The sequence below is a fragment of the Suhomyces tanzawaensis genome (assembly GCF_001661415.1).
Source record: "Suhomyces tanzawaensis NRRL Y-17324 unplaced genomic scaffold CANTAscaffold_3, whole genome shotgun sequence".
Taxonomy (NCBI): Eukaryota; Fungi; Ascomycota; class Pichiomycetes; order Serinales; family Debaryomycetaceae; genus Suhomyces; species Suhomyces tanzawaensis.
The window spans coordinates 194,458-212,015 of NW_017963638.1; the positions used below are offsets into that span (position 1 = coordinate 194,458).

Sequence of the window (17,558 nt, forward strand, 5' to 3'; positions counted from 1 at the left end):
CTATCATGACTACAGTCACGGTTACCAACGAGTTCTTGTCCCGTGCAATAAGGGCACACGACTTTAGTCCCCACAGCAAACCTCTAGTGATCGGAATAAGTGGTCCTCAAGGGTCGGGAAAATCATACGTAACCGAACAAGTCCATACGTTACTACAAAATGAGTTCAGTAACCTCAATATAGTCCAATTCCTGATGGATGATTTGTACCTCACCCATGCTGACCAGGCTGCACTCACACAACGAGCGAAATCCGAGTTGGACGACAACCGGTTGCTTCAAGGCAGAGGACTCCCAGGAACCCATGATATCGAGCTTGGCATCCACATTTTCGACAGTATCATCCAGAGCCGTATATCTGGCAAATTGGCCAGCCCCATCAAAATCCCCAGCTATGACAAGTCGTTGTTCGCGGGAGAGGGAGATAGGGACGATCCAGCCCAATGGCAGACCATAGAAAACCCAATCGATGTGGTTCTCTTTGAAGGCTGGTTTAACGGATTCATGCCCTTGGACCCAGATCAGTTGCGCATCAAGTATTTGGGATCTTCCTCCGCTGCCTTGATCCGCCATAAATTTCCCCACATTGAAGACGTCAACGAGAATTTGTTCCAGTACACAAAAATATGGAACCACTTCGACAAATTTGTGTGCTTGGAAACAGCCAACATAAGCGATGTCTACACATGGAGACTACAGCAGGAGCACGCATTGGTGGCCCGTACTGGCAGCGGAATGTCTGACAGCCAAGTAGAAGCTTTTGTTGACAGATACATGCCAGTGTACGAGCTTTACTACACCAACATGTGTGCCCGCGGAGTTTCCGATGCTACAAATTCAAACCTAAGAATAGGGGTGGATTTAGAGAGAGTCGTCCAGCTGTCTACTGCGTGGTAGGCGGCGGGTACTGGCCTCGGGGATGAGCGACTCCTAACGTACTGCAGTCTGGGTTTCAATGTATGTCGATGTGCCGTATAGTTGCAATAGCGTGAATGGAGAGAACACCTCTACCGCAACCACAAAACCGGGCACCCCACCCCACCTTACGTAAGCAGCCGTTAGATGGCTAGAGCACCCGAAGCATCGCTACTTAAATACAGACAGATTCCTCACATTTGCTATACCAGACATGTCATTATCACCCGAAGCATACACATCCTTATTGGATGAAGCCGCCACCAAAGTCCAGTCTATCTTGGAAGCCACCCCATCCTTGGCCAAGCCAAGAGTCATGATCATCTGTGGATCTGGGTTGGGAGGCATCGCCAACATCTTACACTCCGAGCCAAAGGTTGAGGTCCAGTACAAAGACATTCCTGGCTTCAAGGTCTCTACCGTTCCAGGCCATGCCGGAAAATTGATTTTCGGTCTTATTGGTGCCAACAAAGTTCCTGTCATGTGCATGGTGGGTAGATTGCATTTCTACGAAGGCTACACTTTCCAAGAAACTACTTTCCCAGTCAGATTGGCTAAGAAATTACAAGCCGAAACTGTGGTTGTCACTAACGCTGCTGGTGGTGTCCGCGAGGGTCTTGTTCCAGGTGATTTGATGCTTATTGACGATCACATCAACTTCCCAGGCTTGGCTGGATACCACCCATTGAGGGGCCCAAATTTGGAAGAGTTTGGCCCTCGTTTCCAACCACTCTCCGATGCCTATGACTTGGATTTGAGAAGATTATTCTTGACCAAGGCCAGAAAGGATCTTGGAATCACTAGAAAAATCTACGAAGGTACTTACACCTTCGTTGCAGGTCCCACTTTCGAAAGTAGAGCCGAAGTTAGAATGATCAGAAACTTTGGTGGAGATGCTGTTGGTATGTCTACAGTTCCAGAAGTCATTGTTGCCCGTCATTCAGGTTTGAGGGTTTTGGCATTGTCATTAATTACGAATGCTGGTGTCGCCGATAAGCCACCTAGTGCGTTTGAAGAAAACCCAAAGCCATTGGACGAAGGTATGGCTAGCCACGACGAAGTCTTGGAGGCTGCCAACGAAGCATCCAAGGATGTCCAGAAAATCATCGAAGCCACTATTAACGAGTTGTAAATAATCTTTAGATATATAAGTTACTTTTATTGATGACATTAATCATAAGATGTAGAAATGAATTGGACTATCTCATCCCAGTCAAGGTTTGTCTAGTTAGAAATTATCAGTCCCTTTAAACAGAAATGTATAGTGGTGAATTGCTTATTGGTCGACTTCACCAGCAGATTCCCATTTTCCTTGTAAGTTCTCCTTCCATAAACTAACCTTGTTATCACCTCCAGAAACAGCCAATATGTTTCCTGATAATGACCATGAACATCTCCAGCAGACATCAGGGAACTTTTCTTCGGTCAATAATTGTTTTTGCCAGACTCCATTGTTATCTTGACTCCAAATCAAAACAGTACGGTCTTGCGACGCAGTGGCAATGTATGAACGAGTCAAAACAGATGGGGACCAAGCAACATCACGAACCCAATCGGTATGACCTTCCAACTTCGCTTCCTCAACGTAAGAATTGGAGGCAGCATCAAATTTCCAGATCTTAGCCAAATTGTCGGAACCACAAGTAACAAACCTACGTTGCTGCTTTAATACAGAAGCGTCTTTGGAGTTGGTATTGTTCAATGGAGCCCACGAAGCAGAATTGATACCTATGGCGTGTGCATCGAATATGACATGAGAAGTGGTGCCGTCCTCGTTGAAATCCACCACGGAGACCTTGCCGTCAGAAGATGTAACCAACAATACTGCACCTAATTCATGGGGAGCCCAACTAACAGAGTTGACACTGGCTTGGTGTGCGCTGTGTTCGGCAATAATAGACCATTGTTGAGTTTCAGGTTGTTCCTTCCAAATAAGTGCTCTACCATCATAGGAGCACGAGGCCAATATGGAACCAAACTTGGGGTGTGCCCATGCTACTTGCCACACAGGACCTTCGTGTCCAGTCAAAGTTGTAACTAGCTTGTAGTTTTCAGTGCCCTCGATTTCAAATATTTTGATGGTCTTATCAGAAGAGCTGGTAGCCAATCGTTTGCCGTAGTAGTCCAAGACAGCGTCATGGATCAAGTCGTCATGAGCGTTTCCAATTGCCACCATTTTATGTCTGTGTTGGTAATGTAATGAATAGTTGGCAATTGATCTCGTTGTCGTTGATCGTTTTGAAAGAGGCGAGTGAGACGTGTAAACTTTGTCGTGTAGGTAACCACGATCACGTGACCAAAATTCATGAGATCAATCCTGGTTTTGGGGCCACAGTAAAGCCATCGTCATGGAAAGGTCGTTTGATGAACTTCAAGCAATAAGCACTCTAGTTCAATCCCTCACGGTTCAATTAAATGAGTCTGGGGATCATATAGCAAAGTTGCAAAATATAGCGAGATCGCTAGCACCCAAGAACCAGTTTAACGAACTATGCAAAGAAGTGGATAATGATGGATCAAGTACTGCAGAAATTGATCGTGAGGAAAGGATAATACAGGAATTGGAAAGACAGAGGCTTGATATTGTGATGGATCTTCAGAAGCAGGACTATATGACTGAGAAACTACAGAGCTTGATAGACCAAAATGAAGACATTGTGGCTACCGTCAAGGAATACTTGGAAAACAAAGACTCAATTCGCTGGGAGGAACAAAAGCATGTCGAGCAGAATTTTGACAACTATGTAAAGCGTGTGCTCGAGCCTACTGAACTCAAACTATCGGGATGTTTGCAGGAACTACAAAATAATGTGTCTAAGGTGGCTAATATCATCAAAATTTACAGTGAAAAGAGCACTCAAGAATTTGATCTCCTTGAATCGCAGGAATATAGAAATGAAGTGAATGCATTGATTAAAGTATTAAATAATGTGTTAAGCGAGGAATGGAAGTTCAGCAATTAGCATTAGAGACATTTGGTAACAAGCTGTCTGAGTTTAATTTAGAGTCGCCGGGACTCAATCTCCCAATTCGATTGATGTCACACTAGATCTAGAGGGCTCCCTACCGACATAGGAGTATGCACGATTTATGATTTTTCTATTAGGATCAAGTTTGACCCAAGATTGCCTGATTCTGTCTAGGTTCATATTGGTGCCGTCAAATTTAAAAAGATGGAAGATAAATAAAACCATCTCATAAATGAAAGTTATAATGACTTTCAAAATGTTGTCATTTGTGTTGGTGTTGGTAGTTTCAAACGCGTTCTCATTATTGCCAATCAATTTTTTCATAATATCCTTTTTCTCGGCATCATTTTTGAACACTTCATTGAACTTCCTCAGATTTATCAAGTTGCTAATTAAATCACTTAATTTGGATTTGCATTGGTCATTTAACTTGATGTCTAATACCTTGCAGCTTTCGTCCAATTCGTTGATTCTCTTGTTGACGATTCTAGTTTCATAAACTAGTCTGTCAACAGTTCCTTTCAAATCTTCAATATTATATTTGAGGTCATTCATCAAATCTTCATCGACTATTTTTGATTTTGAAGAGTGCATCTGTTGATAAATATTCCTCAATTTAATAAGCTCTAGGTTTAAGTAATTGTACTTCTTCTTCACCTTAGAAGTTGTTACTATATCCGTTGGTATCGTGTCCGTATTTGCAAGAGAACTCGAAGGATTGCTGGAATTGTCAGATTCGTAGTAGCTAAGTAGATTTTCGTACTTGATTAATTCATCAACACCTGAAATATATCTATGGCTGAACTTCTCGATAGATACCGGATCACCTTGTTCAATTTGAGACACAGGAATCTCAATTTTTGATAGACTTGCACTCCTGAATCTCATAGGCATCAGTACATCCTGTTGATTGACACCTCGTTCTTTCTTTGAAAATTCAAGAATATTAAGATTCGTTTCCTTAGGAATTAAGTTCGGGTAAGAGTTTCTCCGATTCAAACGATGGTGAAGTTTTTCCAATGGTGTAAATGTGTTTTTATTGCTTGAAGCTCGAGAAATCACACTTTTACCATCCACATTATTAATTTCTGCTGGAATCTGTAGGGAGGAGTCGAGAATCGAAGAATTTAACATCATGTCATGGTTTATGGGAGATCTGTCGTCAAACCTGTGGTTGTTGTCAATAGCAAATGGCATGGGATTAGAATCATCATCGCTTCCATTACGCTTTCCATTAGATCCCAAGATCTTCCTATTAGAGAGACCTATTTTCATTTTGTTGAAACCCCTCGAGTATTTGGAAAGATCTGACGATGAACCACCAGATATCATCGACTTCTGAGTAGAAGTTATTTTATCTTTTAAACTTGTGAACTTGTATTGCTTTGCTGACGAGTTTGCAGAGTACTGCCTGTGTCTGTGATGATGGCTATGGGGCTTTAAACGTTTTGAGTATTGATTGTGGCCATACTCTTTGTCACCGGATTCAGTCCCTCTCAGAAAATTACCATTTACCTTTTGATTTGTGAATGAATCATTCAAACCGTAAAAGAGCCTAGTCAAGGTTTTCCCTGTGAGATAATGCTTAACCAACAATTCTAGATCGAGTGTCTCGACATCGATTGGACTTATGTTGTCTGCCAACTTTGCAATTTTACTCCTAATTCTTCCACCAGAGGATTTACCATTGGGCATGTCGTCATTATCTCTGGATGCCGCTTGTATATCTTGAACAGTGTTTTTGACAACATTAGTCAACTTCTTAAGCTCCATACTATAATAATTCTTACCCTTTCTTTGAGAAGTTGGACTTAGTGTATTTCCCGAGAATTGGGTATCCTGGTCTTCAAAGTTATCTATGTTTGAGGTTCCAATGTAATTTCTATACTTCTCAGGCAAGAGTCTGGTATTTGTCACTGAGAATAACTTGTTTAAAGTTTCAAGATCCAATTTGCGTCTCTTCTCCAATTTATACTGCCTTTGGAACTGACCAATTGACAACATAAAGTTTTCGAAATCAAAGGGGTCCTTTGGAACGTCGCAACCTCCGACAAGTTGCAATCTTAATTTAACACTTATGGTCAAACTAATAATAGCTGCGACACTTCTTGAAGGCAAGATTCCATTCTTGGGATTTGGCTTGACGTTGAAATGAGGCAAGCCTATTAAGTTCCACCAATTAAGGATAGCCTCTTCTGTCTTGTTGCACAACAATCCATCACAATATTTCGCGTCGAGCAAATCGAAATAGAATAAGCAAGTTTGTATCACATTGACGAGCTCTCTGATGGCAAATTTGATTGGAATGTTATCACTTTCCACTTTATACATGTGTCTGAATTTGTCCTCATTTGCATCCGATATTTTATTGGTAGTCAAATACAAAGATCTACCACAGCATTGTAATTTTTTGAGGTTTGAATTGATAATGAAATCGTCTTGAATGCTTCTTGAATCGCCTTTTATGATAGGAATGAGGTTCAAGTTTGATGGTAAGGATGCAAGGTTGGTGACAAAACAGACTTCGTCCGGTTGGCCTCTGTGGGAGGAGGAGAGGGAAGGTTCTGGGAGGGTTGACGGGGTCACCGAAGAAATGGACGCCAAATTACTCTGGGAAGCACTATTTCTTTGGGGCAAACGCTCGTCCATTTTCTTGATCTTGGCATGGTTGGTCATCAATTCGTTTAAATATTCTTGTAGGCGAATGGGGTAGTACTTTGATTGTTTCTTGATGATGGTAAATTTGATGACTGAAATGGAGGAGCTGATGTCTCCGGTGTAGGTTGCCACCACCGAGCCGATTTTGCGGGCATTCACCCATTGTTCGACAAGATAAAGGTCGAATCCCGAGACCTGCGACTCCTCCATGATGAAAAACTCGTTGGAGCTGACAAACTCCTTCTGGAAGTAGTTTGCTGCGTTGAAGTCTGGAAACACGTAGGTGATCAACTGTTCAGGATTGGGAATGTTGGCAGCCTCCACACCAGAGGCTGCTGGAGCCAGGCTCTTGTGCTTGGAGGCCGACACATGATGCTTGGGCGCTTGGGGCATGGGCGCCACGAACGATATGGGGGCAAAGGTCGTCATCTTTCGTAGACCACCTGATAGGTACTTGTGCCAGTCCGCCCTTCAACTGGGATAAATCAGAAGCCGGGGGAATAGGAGGGGCGTGTCAGCGTTACTAACTCGTGATAAGCAAAGCGTATATGTACCAAAGCACCTCTTGTAGTGGAATCTATTCTTTCTATGTGATCGGGTAGGAGCTGATGAGTTCTGGGAGAATGGTATGCAGGTTGGCTTGGAGCTACCCCAGTTCCGCAGGTTGTCACAAAAATATTCAGTCAGCGAAAGGGCTCCAAATGGCCTAATTGGGCCCACTGGCGGGAATGTGGCCATGGCGAGAATGGTTGCGAATCACAACCGATCCAGGTCTAGGCAACGGGGCGAGATTATCATGGTCATGGTAAGTCCCACGGGCCCATATTGGCTACGAGCCGTCACCCATGATGTTTCTGATGGTCCTTGAGGGTCAGCCTGGGCCCAGCACGTGAGGGGCGTCGCCAGGAGGAGCCACTGGTTTGCAAACGGTGGTTTCCCGGTATGTCCGAACCATATGTTTTTCAGGGTATTTGCTGGCATAGGTGCAGGGCTATGCGATACAAAGCCTCGGACATAGTGATTTGTCTAGGTCAAACCGTACAGTACGACTATTTCGTGGCCCTGGCATCGAGACCCACAGCCTGACAAATTGCACATTTCTGATTTCTTGTGATAATTTTCCACAAGTACATTTGTACCTGCTTATTGTTAACTGCAGGGGCGTAACAATGTGTGCTGCACTGACGTTCGTGATGAATAGACTAGAGGTGTGCCAGTGCCTAGAAGTTGGTAAAACTTGGCGAGTTCTGTCTTGGTGCCCAGTTTTGGCAATTATACGGTGGTTACCTAAAGTAGGCATGGTTCGTATTTCTGAGTCTATATCTACAAATCCCTTGAGTCTCTGTACGCCTTTGGTTGCAAGAGTAAACAAGGTTTCGTAAGAGACTCAATAGTTGCTACAGATATGCTCTCATTTCAAGTTGGAATCCAAAGTGTAGTCATAATTCTTCTTATCGAACCTCTAGAAATGGTTTGAAATTTGAATCATGATTCCACTGTCTGGCATCATAGTACATCTGATATTAGATTCCTTTTTGTCACATCCTGCAAGAAGAGATATAACTTCCTGTCATCTTTGTGTTTATTAAAAATATCTCAAACAATTTTTCCCAAATTTTGCAACAATTGTGAATTGCCGGAAAACTCAATGCTCCGAGTCTGTCACTTTTTGGTTCCTAGCAGTAACTGCCACCGTAATTACAAGGGCATTTCTTTTAGCACAGTCCATGCATCAGCATCAAATTTGATTTATGGAGCCTGATTCTACATCATTTTGGCCAGGAGGAAAAAAATCTAAGCTGTAAACGATTACCCTGAAAAGAACTTCACAAGAGCTTTGAAAACCCCCTTAAAGCATCTTTCCATGTTCTACTGAACTGACTTCGTTTCCTTTATGACCACAATCACACTACCTGTTTAAGTCTGGTCAATGGATCGAGAATGATTAAGGCCAAAGAATTTAGTCATACACTGTTCAGAAGATTTTACGGAAAATGTCTGCGAGAGATATAACCTGGCGTAAAGCCTTCAAACATAACAAATTTACTCCACTATAGTAAGGGTGTATCTTATTTTAATACCAAGTTTCTCCATTTTGGAAGTATTGTATGTTTATACAGCTCTATATGTACTGAGCATTTCCCAAAGTTGAGTATTTTCAATTAAAATTTCATAAAAAGCTGTCAGAGAAACTACTATCAACATATCGATCAAAAATTTAGTATGAAATGAATATAATAGCTTTCTGTCTCCTCACATCATAACACTGGTAGTTACCGATGAATAAGTAATGAGCTGCTTTGAAGATATGAGAATGCTTATTTAATGGTTAAAGTGCCCTTGGTGTCACCACTGAACCGAACGTGCTTAGGAAAGAGAAGACAAATATTCCCCAAGGCAAATATCAACAGATCAAGAAGAGAAATCTTCCAACAAAAAGATTATTTAACTAATTAGAGGGATATAAGAGCTAATCTCCGAAAGATACCGTTAAGTGAGATATTAGTACGAGATTTTACAATTGTATACAAGCTCTAAGCTTATTTTGTTAAAAGCTTTGTTGAAAGTTCACTGATCGGGGTTTATGATTCGGATCATGACCTATAAGAACCCTATCACGTTCAACATTCCAAACTTGAAACTCTTGAACAGCAGCGCATTTGCTATTACAAGCCATCTCAAGTAGTAAGGTCAATTTCCGAGTCTTTTCATTGCAAAAAGCCCAAACCCATTCAAACTCTAATTTTCCAGCACTTTTACGGGGTCAATGGCTCGGTTAAGCTCAGCATCTAAAACCTTCACCCATTGAGTAAGCTAACTGCGATTGGTGATTTCCTTAAATGATTTGCAATTTCATACGAAGAAGGGTTTGACTTTGAGAACAACCTCACCATACAGAGAAGTTTCTGACCTCTCTCTGGGAAAATAAGATTGAGTCTGATTTACCTGGAGTTACTTACTGGGGTCAACCAATTGACCTCAAACCATTAACCATCAAAGGTATTCATTTTTTCATTATCATCGAAATGAAGTCGTTTTCCAAGTGAAAAATTATTGGGGAATAAATCCTTAATTTCCCTTGGAGGGTTGTGAGGTTTATGATCATCATATAGCTCATGTATGTCATTAAGTAGTGCTTGCCCTCAAGAAGGTTTAGAATGTGATAAGCTCTTGCTCTCGCTAGTTAGAACGGGTGATTCCAACTGAAGCAACAGTCTAGGACTTACCCTAGTTGAATCTGGGGCGGAAGTATGTTACTGTATCATGTTTGGGTACGGGTGATATATATTTATTGCAGTGCAGTGTCTTTTCTCAGCATTTTGTGATGCACTTCACGATTCATAAGAATTTCGCTATGCTTTTATAGGTTTCGTAATCTGCAACCCCCTTATCATGGAGCTCTACCTCTTATCTTGCTTATTACCCCTACCTATGGCGCGTACTAAGCCTATAATCCCTAATTTCAAGAGCATGAACTTTTCAAATCTCACGCTTTCGTTCCTCTAGACCGCTACTAGGCTCCTAATACTCTTTTTATCTATGCTGTTTGTATTAGAAGCTGACCTTTGGGGTGGCACATAAATTTTCCAGGGTCGTTCCCTAACCAATTTATACAAGAAAGTGACAGTGACACAAAGCACCGAATTTCTCTTTCAAGAAATCATCCGTGATAGTTTAGTGGCTAGAATTACCGCTTGTCGCGTGGTAGACCGGGGTTCAATTCCCCGTCGCGGAGTTTCCATTGCGCAAATGGTTTAGTGGTAAAATCCAACGTTGCCATCGTTGGGCCCCCGGTTCGATTCCGGGTTTGCGCATTCTTTTTTAGTTTTTTAACATATGAAGTGCATGTAAACGGTCTAACAGCCCCACAATCTGCTGATATATGTAGGGGAATATCTATCTTATCGCCAAATAGGCGAGATTCTCGCGCCGACGGCCATTTATTTTCCGCGTGGATTGAGACTCAATTATTGCCTTAATCTGTGCGATAACTCCTGATAGTAAAGGTTGGAAAATGATATTTGAGTTGCGATAAGGGTTTTCAAACCCCTCAAATCTGGACCAAAGCCTTCACCAGTAAATTTCCAAGTCATCGAGCTAGCCTTTCGTCCACAAGAACGGATATCTCGACAACTACGTCAGCTTGCTAAGCGTTAAAAAGTCTTTGCTTGGCTTGCTACACCACTTGCATTCTCTGTCTCGACACTTGCTTGTGTGTCTTGCGATTGCCATGACCAGAAAGAATACTAATACCATGCAGGTTCACAACAAGGGCCCTGCTCTAATCGCAGCACAAAAACTGTAATCTATACCGATCATGAGCCCGACGCCGTACCGACTCCGACGATCAGTTTCATTTACTCGATGGCCTATAGTGGGGTTGGTAGCATATAAATAGATGCATTTCCGTAGATTGTAGCGTATCAGCTTCTCTCACCAATATCAACACAATGAAGGACGAAAAGAACCCGTCCCCACAAGAGAGCGAGGTGGCCGAAGGCGACATCAGCACTATTTCGTTCAAGAATGAATCTTTCAAAGAGAAATTGGTTCGGATCTTCGAGGTCCAGCCCAAGGGCGATCTCACCACATCCCAGATGTATCTTTACAACTACGACTTGCGTCCTGTGGAAGAAGCTCGTAGAACTTGGTCCTGGTTCAACTACGTATTCTTCTGGATTGCTGACTCGTTTAATATCAACACTTGGCAAATTGCTGCCACTGGTATTCAGGACGGTGGTATGAACTGGTGGCAGACCTGGTTGTCTGTCTGGTTGGGCTACTTGTTGTGCGGTATCTTCGTGTCCATAGGTGCCAGAATCGGTCTCCAATATCACATCTCCTTCCCTGTTGCTGCAAGATCGTCATTTGGTATTTATGGTGCCTTGTGGCCTGTAATTAACAGAGTGGTGATGTCTGCAGTGTGGTATGCCGTACAGTGTTCTATTGCAGGCCCATGTTTTGAAGTCATGTTGAGAGCCCTTTTTGGACAGAACCTTGACAAGACCATGCCTAACCACATCAGCGATNCAGACTTGACTACCTACAAGTTTTTGTGCTTCTTCCTTTTCTGGTTGTGTTCATTACCCTTCATTTGGTTCCCTCCTCACAAGATAAGACATCTTTTCACAGTCAAGGCATACGTTGCACCTACTGCAGGTTTCGCCTTCTTGATTTGGACTTTGGTCAAGGCTAAGGGAGCCGGCCCTGCCATCCACCAAGGGTCTAAGGTTCACGGTAAGGACCTCGCATGGGCCTTTGTTGAATCCACTATGAATTCCCTTGCCAATTTTGCAACCTTGATCGTGAATGCTCCAGATTTCGCACGTTTTGCTGATAAGCCTTCATTTAGCATGAAATACTTGGTCTACACCATCACCATTCCCTTGTGTTTCTCGATCACCTCGTTGATCGGTATCTTGGTTACTTCCGCATCCATTGATCTCTACGGCGAGCCATACTGGTCTCCATTGGATGTTTTGGGTAGATTTTTGGACGACTACTCTTCAGGAAATAGAGCAGGTGTGTTCTTGATCGGGTTGGCCTTTGCATTGGCCCAATTGGGTACTAATATTTCTGCCAACTCTCTTTCTTTTGGTACCGATGTGTCAGCCGTTCTTCCAAGATTCTTAAACATCAGAAGAGGTGGTTACATCTGTGCAGCCTTGGCTCTCTGTATCTGTCCATGGAAACTCACTTCCACCTCGTCCAAATTTACTACCTACTTATCTGCTTACTCCGTTTTCCTTTCATCGGTTGCTGGTGTTGTTGCTTGTGATTATTTCTATGTTAGAAGAGGTTACATCAAGTTGACACACTTATATTCCTTGTTTGCCCCAGAAGAGCCAACTACCAAGTCCATCTATAGATTTAACGTCATAGGATGCAACTGGAGAGCTTACGTTGCATACATTTGTGGTATTTTACCAAATATTGTTGGATTCGTTGGTGCTACTGAGACACACAAGGTACCAATCGGGGCCACTGAAGTTTATAGATTAAACTTCTTTATGGGATTCTTCTCAGCTTTCATCATTTATGGAACTTTGTGTCGCTTGAGTCCAGTGGAAGGTACTCCACAGGTTGGTGCCTTCGAGAAGGCATGGTTCGAAGAGTCTCCTGATGTTGAGGACTTTGATGAGTTATTGCAAGGACATGTCGTCCATCATGGTATTGAAACCTCGTATGCTACTGGTAACTCTTTTAACAAATATGATGAAGAGAAGAGCTTAGGGGCCAACCTGTCTTAACTAATTTCAATTCTATGTATAGCGTATTTTAATTTTTATCTTAGCAACATTTGTTAGCGTGATGTAATATGGATGCAAAAACATAAAACAGGTCTAAGCGGTGCACCCTCACAAATTGTGACACGTTTTTGAGCCAAGCGAAGACACAATAAGCCAAGCGAAGATTTTAGATGGTACATATGATGATGTTAGGCTGTGCTATGACCTAATTTTATCTATGATTCAGGTTTTTCCGGAAGTTTGACCCTCTTTTAGTTAATCTGATAAAACCTGAAAGTTCATAACCCACAATAAAAAGTGAATATCACGTGCCCGAGAATGAGAATCTTGACTTGTGAGTGAAGTCCTAAAATACGTCATCGGATATTAGCCCAGTAAGACAGAGTCATAGTGGTCGATGATACGTTTGGTCCTTCCAAGGCTGGCTTCAAGAGCCATTCTAAAATCTTCATCCAGAAGTCAGACATTTTCAGCAAGCTTTCACTCAGGCAAGCGAAATGAGCAAAAGCTTGATGGCTTGAGCCTCTCGGAAGCATTTCAGTACTGGAGGCAGTCATTGAAGAGAAATAGACTTAAAGAAGTTCAGGATGAGCTTGTAGAGTTGATGGTACTGAAGAGCAGGCCAGAAAATGAGGATATGATCAGAGAGGATAAGCAGACTATCATCGATTCGACCGGAAATCACATCAATGAGGTAGGATTCAAAATCATTAACGATGAAAAGTATCAGACAAAGCATCTAGTGTTCATACATGGATATGGGGCATCCTTGGGATGTTTTGCTAGAAACTTTCAACTCATCAATAAGTTCAAAAATGATAAGAAGTTCAATTATCATATTCATTTCTTGGATAATATTACGTTCGGCTTGTCTTCCAACCCAAAGATCGAGTACGAGGGAGTGAATCACTGGTTTATCAAACAATGCCCTTCCTTAAAGATAAAAGATTCCAGGCCCAACGATAAAAGCAATTTATACAATAAATATTATAAGTTGGTTGATAGTTTTACTATCGATAGAAATGAATTCTCGCAGTATCAAGAACATTACAAACCACTATTAGAAGAAATTGAGAAGTTTTATATTGAAGCAATAGAGAATTGGAGGATAGCTTCTGATATTGGCCAGATTGACTATTTAATCGGACATTCTTTTGGTGGGTACTGGTCAGGTTCATATTCTTTGAAGTATCCTGATAACCTCAAACACTTGATTTTGTTGTCCCCTGTGGGAGTAGAGAGACACGTCCATTCTGTCACTAGTGATATCCTTCAGGAAAATAAGTCAGAATTTGTCCCTGATTTAGATCCTACCTCATACAAGTTCCTTTCTCGAGTTCCAATATTGAGTAACGAGCACGTGAGAAAGTGGTACTACATTCTACCATTTATGCCCATATTTCTTAAGATTTTTGGTCCTTGGGGATACAGATACTACTTCAACACTTGGTACCGAAAGCTTTCCAACATCAACAAGGTGATTGACAATTTAGGTGGGTCCGAAAAAGTGATTAAGAGCGAAAATGATACTGTCATCGGAACCAAAAAGGAATGCCTTTTGATAATAGAGTACTTGTACAACTCCATAACTGGTGGTTCGAACAGTGACATTTACATCAAGAATCTTTTAACTCCCGCTACCGTTAGCAAGTGGCCATTGTATGACAAGTTTGATGCTTTCTACAGGTCAAGCAAGCATGATTTCAAGATTGACGTATTGTACGGGCAATTTGACTTCATGAATGCTGAGGCAGGGGAGAAAATGGTTCAACTCATCCGGAAGAATTCCTCAGATCAAACAACGATAAACTTCCAGAAAATCAAGCAAGGTGGCCACAACTTATATATAGACAATCCTTTTGACACGAACAGTGCGATACACGAGATTGTCACAAAAGGATCAGTTGATTCGTCCCACAAAGACTAGATAGCTGCGCTTCGTGGGTGAGATCACCATTATTTAAATTCATAGACTATGCCCCTGGTGGCAAATTTAGAGCCAAGCAAGGAAAATTAGAGCCTTGCGTTTCAAATTAGCTTTGTATCTCCATAAAATCTCGGTACGTTTTGTTGCGATACGTTTTTACGCTGAAAACCTCCAAATAGCAAGGTGACAATAGCATCAAAGAATTTCTGATACATAGAGGTTATAGCCGAAGCGCAGTCTTCCAATTGCTTTGCCGTTTTAGGAAAGTGCACGAAACAGAATTTCCATTTTGGGAAAGACTGCGAAAACCCTCAACGTTCTTGCCAAAATCAGCCAGATGCCACCGGGTGCCAACCCACAGATTGGTAGGAACAGGCATAATAATACATGCAAGGAGGTACATCATCGTCGACTAGACTTATTTCAATGGCTAAAATCGAGTGTACAACTTAAAACATGCATGTACTTGCATTAAGTTGCGGAATATGCCATATTTTCTGGGGATGCCGTTACTAAATCCAACAAATGTATAAATACCCTGACGTTCCTGTCATACTTGTTGACTGGTAACGATGTGGAGCCTAATTTATGTGTATATCACGCTACTTGTCTCTGTAGTGCTTGCTAAGTCTCCAACAGGGGGTTACGCTCCAGGAGTTGTCAAGTGTCCAAGTTCCAACACTACCCTTATTAGAGAAGCTAACTCTATTTCTAAACAAGAACAAGATTGGTTAAAAGAGAGACAAAAGAAGAGCAATGCTGCCTTGATCGAGTTTCTCAAAGACTCCAAATTAAAGGGTATCAACCCAGAAAAGTTTATTACGGATAACTCTTCCGTTTCGATTGCTTTGGCGTTCTCGGGCGGTGGTTACCGGGCCATGTTAAGTGGTGCTGGCCAGTTGGCAGCCTTGGACAACAGAACAGACTTTGGCTCAAATGCAACTGGGTTAGGTGGTCTTTTGCAGAGTTCCAATTACATCAGTGCCTTATCAGGAGGTGCGTGGATGTTAGGATCTCTTGCATTCAACAACTTCAGCAGTGTTCAAGATATTGTGTTTAAAAATGAGTTTGATCTTTGGAATATTACCGATACAAGACAGTTGGTTAACACCACAAGTACCTGGAGATTATATGCTGACATTGCCTTTTTGAATCTTAAAGGGGCACTTACTCATATGAACTGGTGGGACGTAACAAATACATCCATCGAGTATGATATTAACGCAAAGGCCAACGCAGGATTCAACGAAACATTGACGGATTACTGGGGAAGAGGTTTGTCTTACCAGTTGCTTAAACCTGAAAATGGCCATGGTGCTGGTACAACCTGGTCTGATTTGAGGGACGAACCAGTCTTTGCCAACCACTCGATGCCTTTCCCAATTTTAAATGCCTTGGGAAGAAAGCCTGATACATTAACCTACAGTTTGAATTCCACAGTCGTTGAGTTTAACCCATTTGAAATGGGATCCTTTGACCCCTCTTTGAACACCTTCACTGACTTGAAGTATATTGGGACAAATGTTACCAATGGTAAGCCAAACAATGGCTCATGTATCGCTGGATATGACAATGCTGGATTTGTAATGGGTACTTCAAGTTCCTTGTTTAACCAGTTCTTGAACACATTGGTATGTGAGGATTGTATGGGACTTAGTTGGATTATGAAGCCAATAGTTAGAAGATTCTTGAACGCCTTATCTGGAGACGAGAAAGATGTTGCTAACTATACTCCCAACCCCTTTTACAAGTCTCAATACGCAAAATCCAACAATATCACTAGTTCAGATTCACTTTACCTTATAGATGGTGGTTTGGGAGGTGAAACTATTCCCTTATCTTCGCTTCTCAATACCGAGAGAAATGTGGACATCGCCTTTGCCTTTGATAACGGAAATGACAGGGAGAATAGTTATCCTAATGGCTCCTCTTTAGTCGCCACCTACGCCAGGCAATTCCTGGACCAAGGCAAGACCACCATTTGTCCATATGTGCCTGATGTCTACACTTTCCTTGCCAACAACTTGACAGCTAAACCAGTTTTCTTCGGTTGTGATGCTAAAAACTTGACTGATTTGGTCAAGGATGACAAGACTCCTCCCATCGTTGTCTACATGGCCAACAGACCATTCCAATATTACTCCAACACTTCTACATTCCAACTTGCTTACTCTGATTCTGCAAAGAAGAGTATGATCCAAAACGGACTTGACATAGGTACCCAGTTGAACGGAACTATTGATTCTGAATGGAGAAGCTGTGTTGCATGTGCCGTTATCAGGAGGGAAGAAGAAAGAAGAGGAATACAACAAACCGACCAATGTAAGAAATGTTTTGAAAGATACTGCTGGGATGGGTCGATTGCTAAAGGAGTACCCAAGGACTTCGATGGTGCTCTGAATTTCACTAACACTGGGTTGACCAATGGACCAATGTCATTGAAGGCTAACCCTGGGGACCCTGAAACTAGTTCTTTTAGCCTTTTCCAAATTAAGAGGTCCGAAAACGCAGCTACAAGATTTTCGTCCGTCAATGCTACCTTATCATTGATGGCTTTGTTAGTTGTGGCCCTTACCTTCTAGGATACCCCAAAAGATTTACCCGAAATAACGATAAATAATGATATAGGCAATAGATTGCTCCGAAAGGAATCAGTAGCTGCGAAAAATGACATGGATGGCACCTTTAGTGATTAACGATATATCTGGATTTCTTAGCAATCACACAAAGTGCGACATATTGGACCTAACTGTCATGACAAGGATACGTAGAACAAGCTCTCCTCCTTTGTTTACTCTATTTACCCAGTGAGGAAGAGATGTTCGTAGTGGGCATTTGG

At 42.1% G+C, this 17,558-nt stretch overlaps 9 protein-coding genes and 2 non-coding genes across 11 annotated transcripts; 9 read left to right on the forward strand and 2 right to left on the reverse strand.

The window, feature by feature from the left end:
- Positions 1 to 5: 5 nt before the first annotated feature.
- On the forward strand, positions 6 to 896 carry CANTADRAFT_48666 (putative ATP-dependent kinase; the record flags this gene model as incomplete). The annotated part of the gene is made up of 1 exon (XM_020209617.1): positions 6 to 896. The coding sequence occupies one exon, from the start codon at positions 6 to 8 to the stop codon at positions 894 to 896; it is 891 nt and encodes a 296-aa protein (XP_020064749.1).
- Positions 897 to 1,128: 232 nt separating this feature from the next.
- PNP1 (purine-nucleoside phosphorylase) lies at positions 1,129 to 2,046 on the forward strand (the record flags this gene model as incomplete). The annotated part of the gene is made up of 1 exon (XM_020209605.1): positions 1,129 to 2,046. The coding sequence occupies one exon, from the start codon at positions 1,129 to 1,131 to the stop codon at positions 2,044 to 2,046; it is 918 nt and encodes a 305-aa protein (XP_020064750.1).
- A 144-nt stretch (positions 2,047 to 2,190) lies between these two features.
- SEC13 (GTPase-activating protein) lies at positions 2,191 to 3,090 on the reverse strand (the record flags this gene model as incomplete). Its single annotated transcript, XM_020211544.1, has 1 exon — positions 2,191 to 3,090. One exon carries the CDS (start codon positions 3,088 to 3,090, stop codon positions 2,191 to 2,193), a length of 900 nt encoding a protein of 299 aa, XP_020064751.1.
- Positions 3,091 to 3,262: 172 nt separating this feature from the next.
- CANTADRAFT_49451 (uncharacterized protein) lies at positions 3,263 to 3,877 on the forward strand (the record flags this gene model as incomplete). The annotated part of the gene is made up of 1 exon (XM_020209706.1): positions 3,263 to 3,877. One exon carries the CDS (start codon positions 3,263 to 3,265, stop codon positions 3,875 to 3,877), a length of 615 nt encoding a protein of 204 aa, XP_020064752.1.
- On the reverse strand, positions 3,810 to 7,189 carry CANTADRAFT_25558 (uncharacterized protein). The gene has a single exon (XM_020207457.1). It carries the CDS (start codon positions 6,968 to 6,970, stop codon positions 3,932 to 3,934), a length of 3,039 nt encoding a protein of 1,012 aa, XP_020064753.1. The 5' UTR covers positions 6,971 to 7,189; the 3' UTR covers positions 3,810 to 3,931.
- Positions 7,070 to 7,470, forward strand: CANTADRAFT_207342 (uncharacterized protein). The gene has a single exon (XM_020206610.1). The coding sequence runs from the start codon at positions 7,170 to 7,172 to the stop codon at positions 7,407 to 7,409; it is 240 nt and encodes a 79-aa protein (XP_020064754.1). The 5' UTR covers positions 7,070 to 7,169; the 3' UTR covers positions 7,410 to 7,470.
- A 2,735-nt stretch (positions 7,471 to 10,205) lies between these two features.
- Positions 10,206 to 10,277, forward strand: CANTADRAFT_t85. The gene has a single exon. It is a non-coding gene; the product is annotated as a tRNA-Asp (tRNA).
- Positions 10,278 to 10,285: 8 nt separating this feature from the next.
- CANTADRAFT_t86 lies at positions 10,286 to 10,356 on the forward strand. Its single transcript has one exon. It is a non-coding gene; the product is annotated as a tRNA-Gly (tRNA).
- Positions 10,357 to 10,992: 636 nt separating this feature from the next.
- On the forward strand, positions 10,993 to 12,792 carry DAL4 (allantoin permease; the record flags this gene model as incomplete). Its single annotated transcript, XM_020206639.1, has 1 exon — positions 10,993 to 12,792. The coding sequence occupies one exon, from the start codon at positions 10,993 to 10,995 to the stop codon at positions 12,790 to 12,792; it is 1,800 nt and encodes a 599-aa protein (XP_020064755.1).
- Positions 12,793 to 13,110: 318 nt separating this feature from the next.
- On the forward strand, positions 13,111 to 14,719 carry CANTADRAFT_89278 (uncharacterized protein; the record flags this gene model as incomplete). The annotated part of the gene is made up of 2 exons (XM_020211545.1): positions 13,111 to 13,126; positions 13,281 to 14,719. The coding sequence occupies 2 exons, from the start codon at positions 13,111 to 13,113 to the stop codon at positions 14,717 to 14,719; spliced, it is 1,455 nt and encodes a 484-aa protein (XP_020064756.1).
- A 566-nt stretch (positions 14,720 to 15,285) lies between these two features.
- PLB4.5 (Plb4.5p) lies at positions 15,286 to 17,419 on the forward strand. Its single transcript, XM_020207458.1, has one exon. The coding sequence runs from the start codon at positions 15,292 to 15,294 to the stop codon at positions 17,299 to 17,301; it is 2,010 nt and encodes a 669-aa protein (XP_020064757.1). The 5' UTR covers positions 15,286 to 15,291; the 3' UTR covers positions 17,302 to 17,419.
- Positions 17,420 to 17,558: the final 139 nt, after the last annotated feature.

Bases quoted from the DNA above. Each gene is read 5' to 3' on its own strand.
- CANTADRAFT_207342 (XM_020206610.1), top strand. From the start codon at position 7,170: ATGCAGGTTGGCTTGGAGCTACCCCAGTTCCGCAGGTTGTCACAAAAA.
- PLB4.5 (XM_020207458.1), top strand. From the start codon at position 15,292: ATGTGGAGCCTAATTTATGTGTATATCACGCTACTTGTCTCTGTAGTG.
- CANTADRAFT_25558 (XM_020207457.1), bottom strand. From the start codon at position 6,970: ATGACGACCTTTGCCCCCATATCGTTCGTGGCGCCCATGCCCCAAGCG.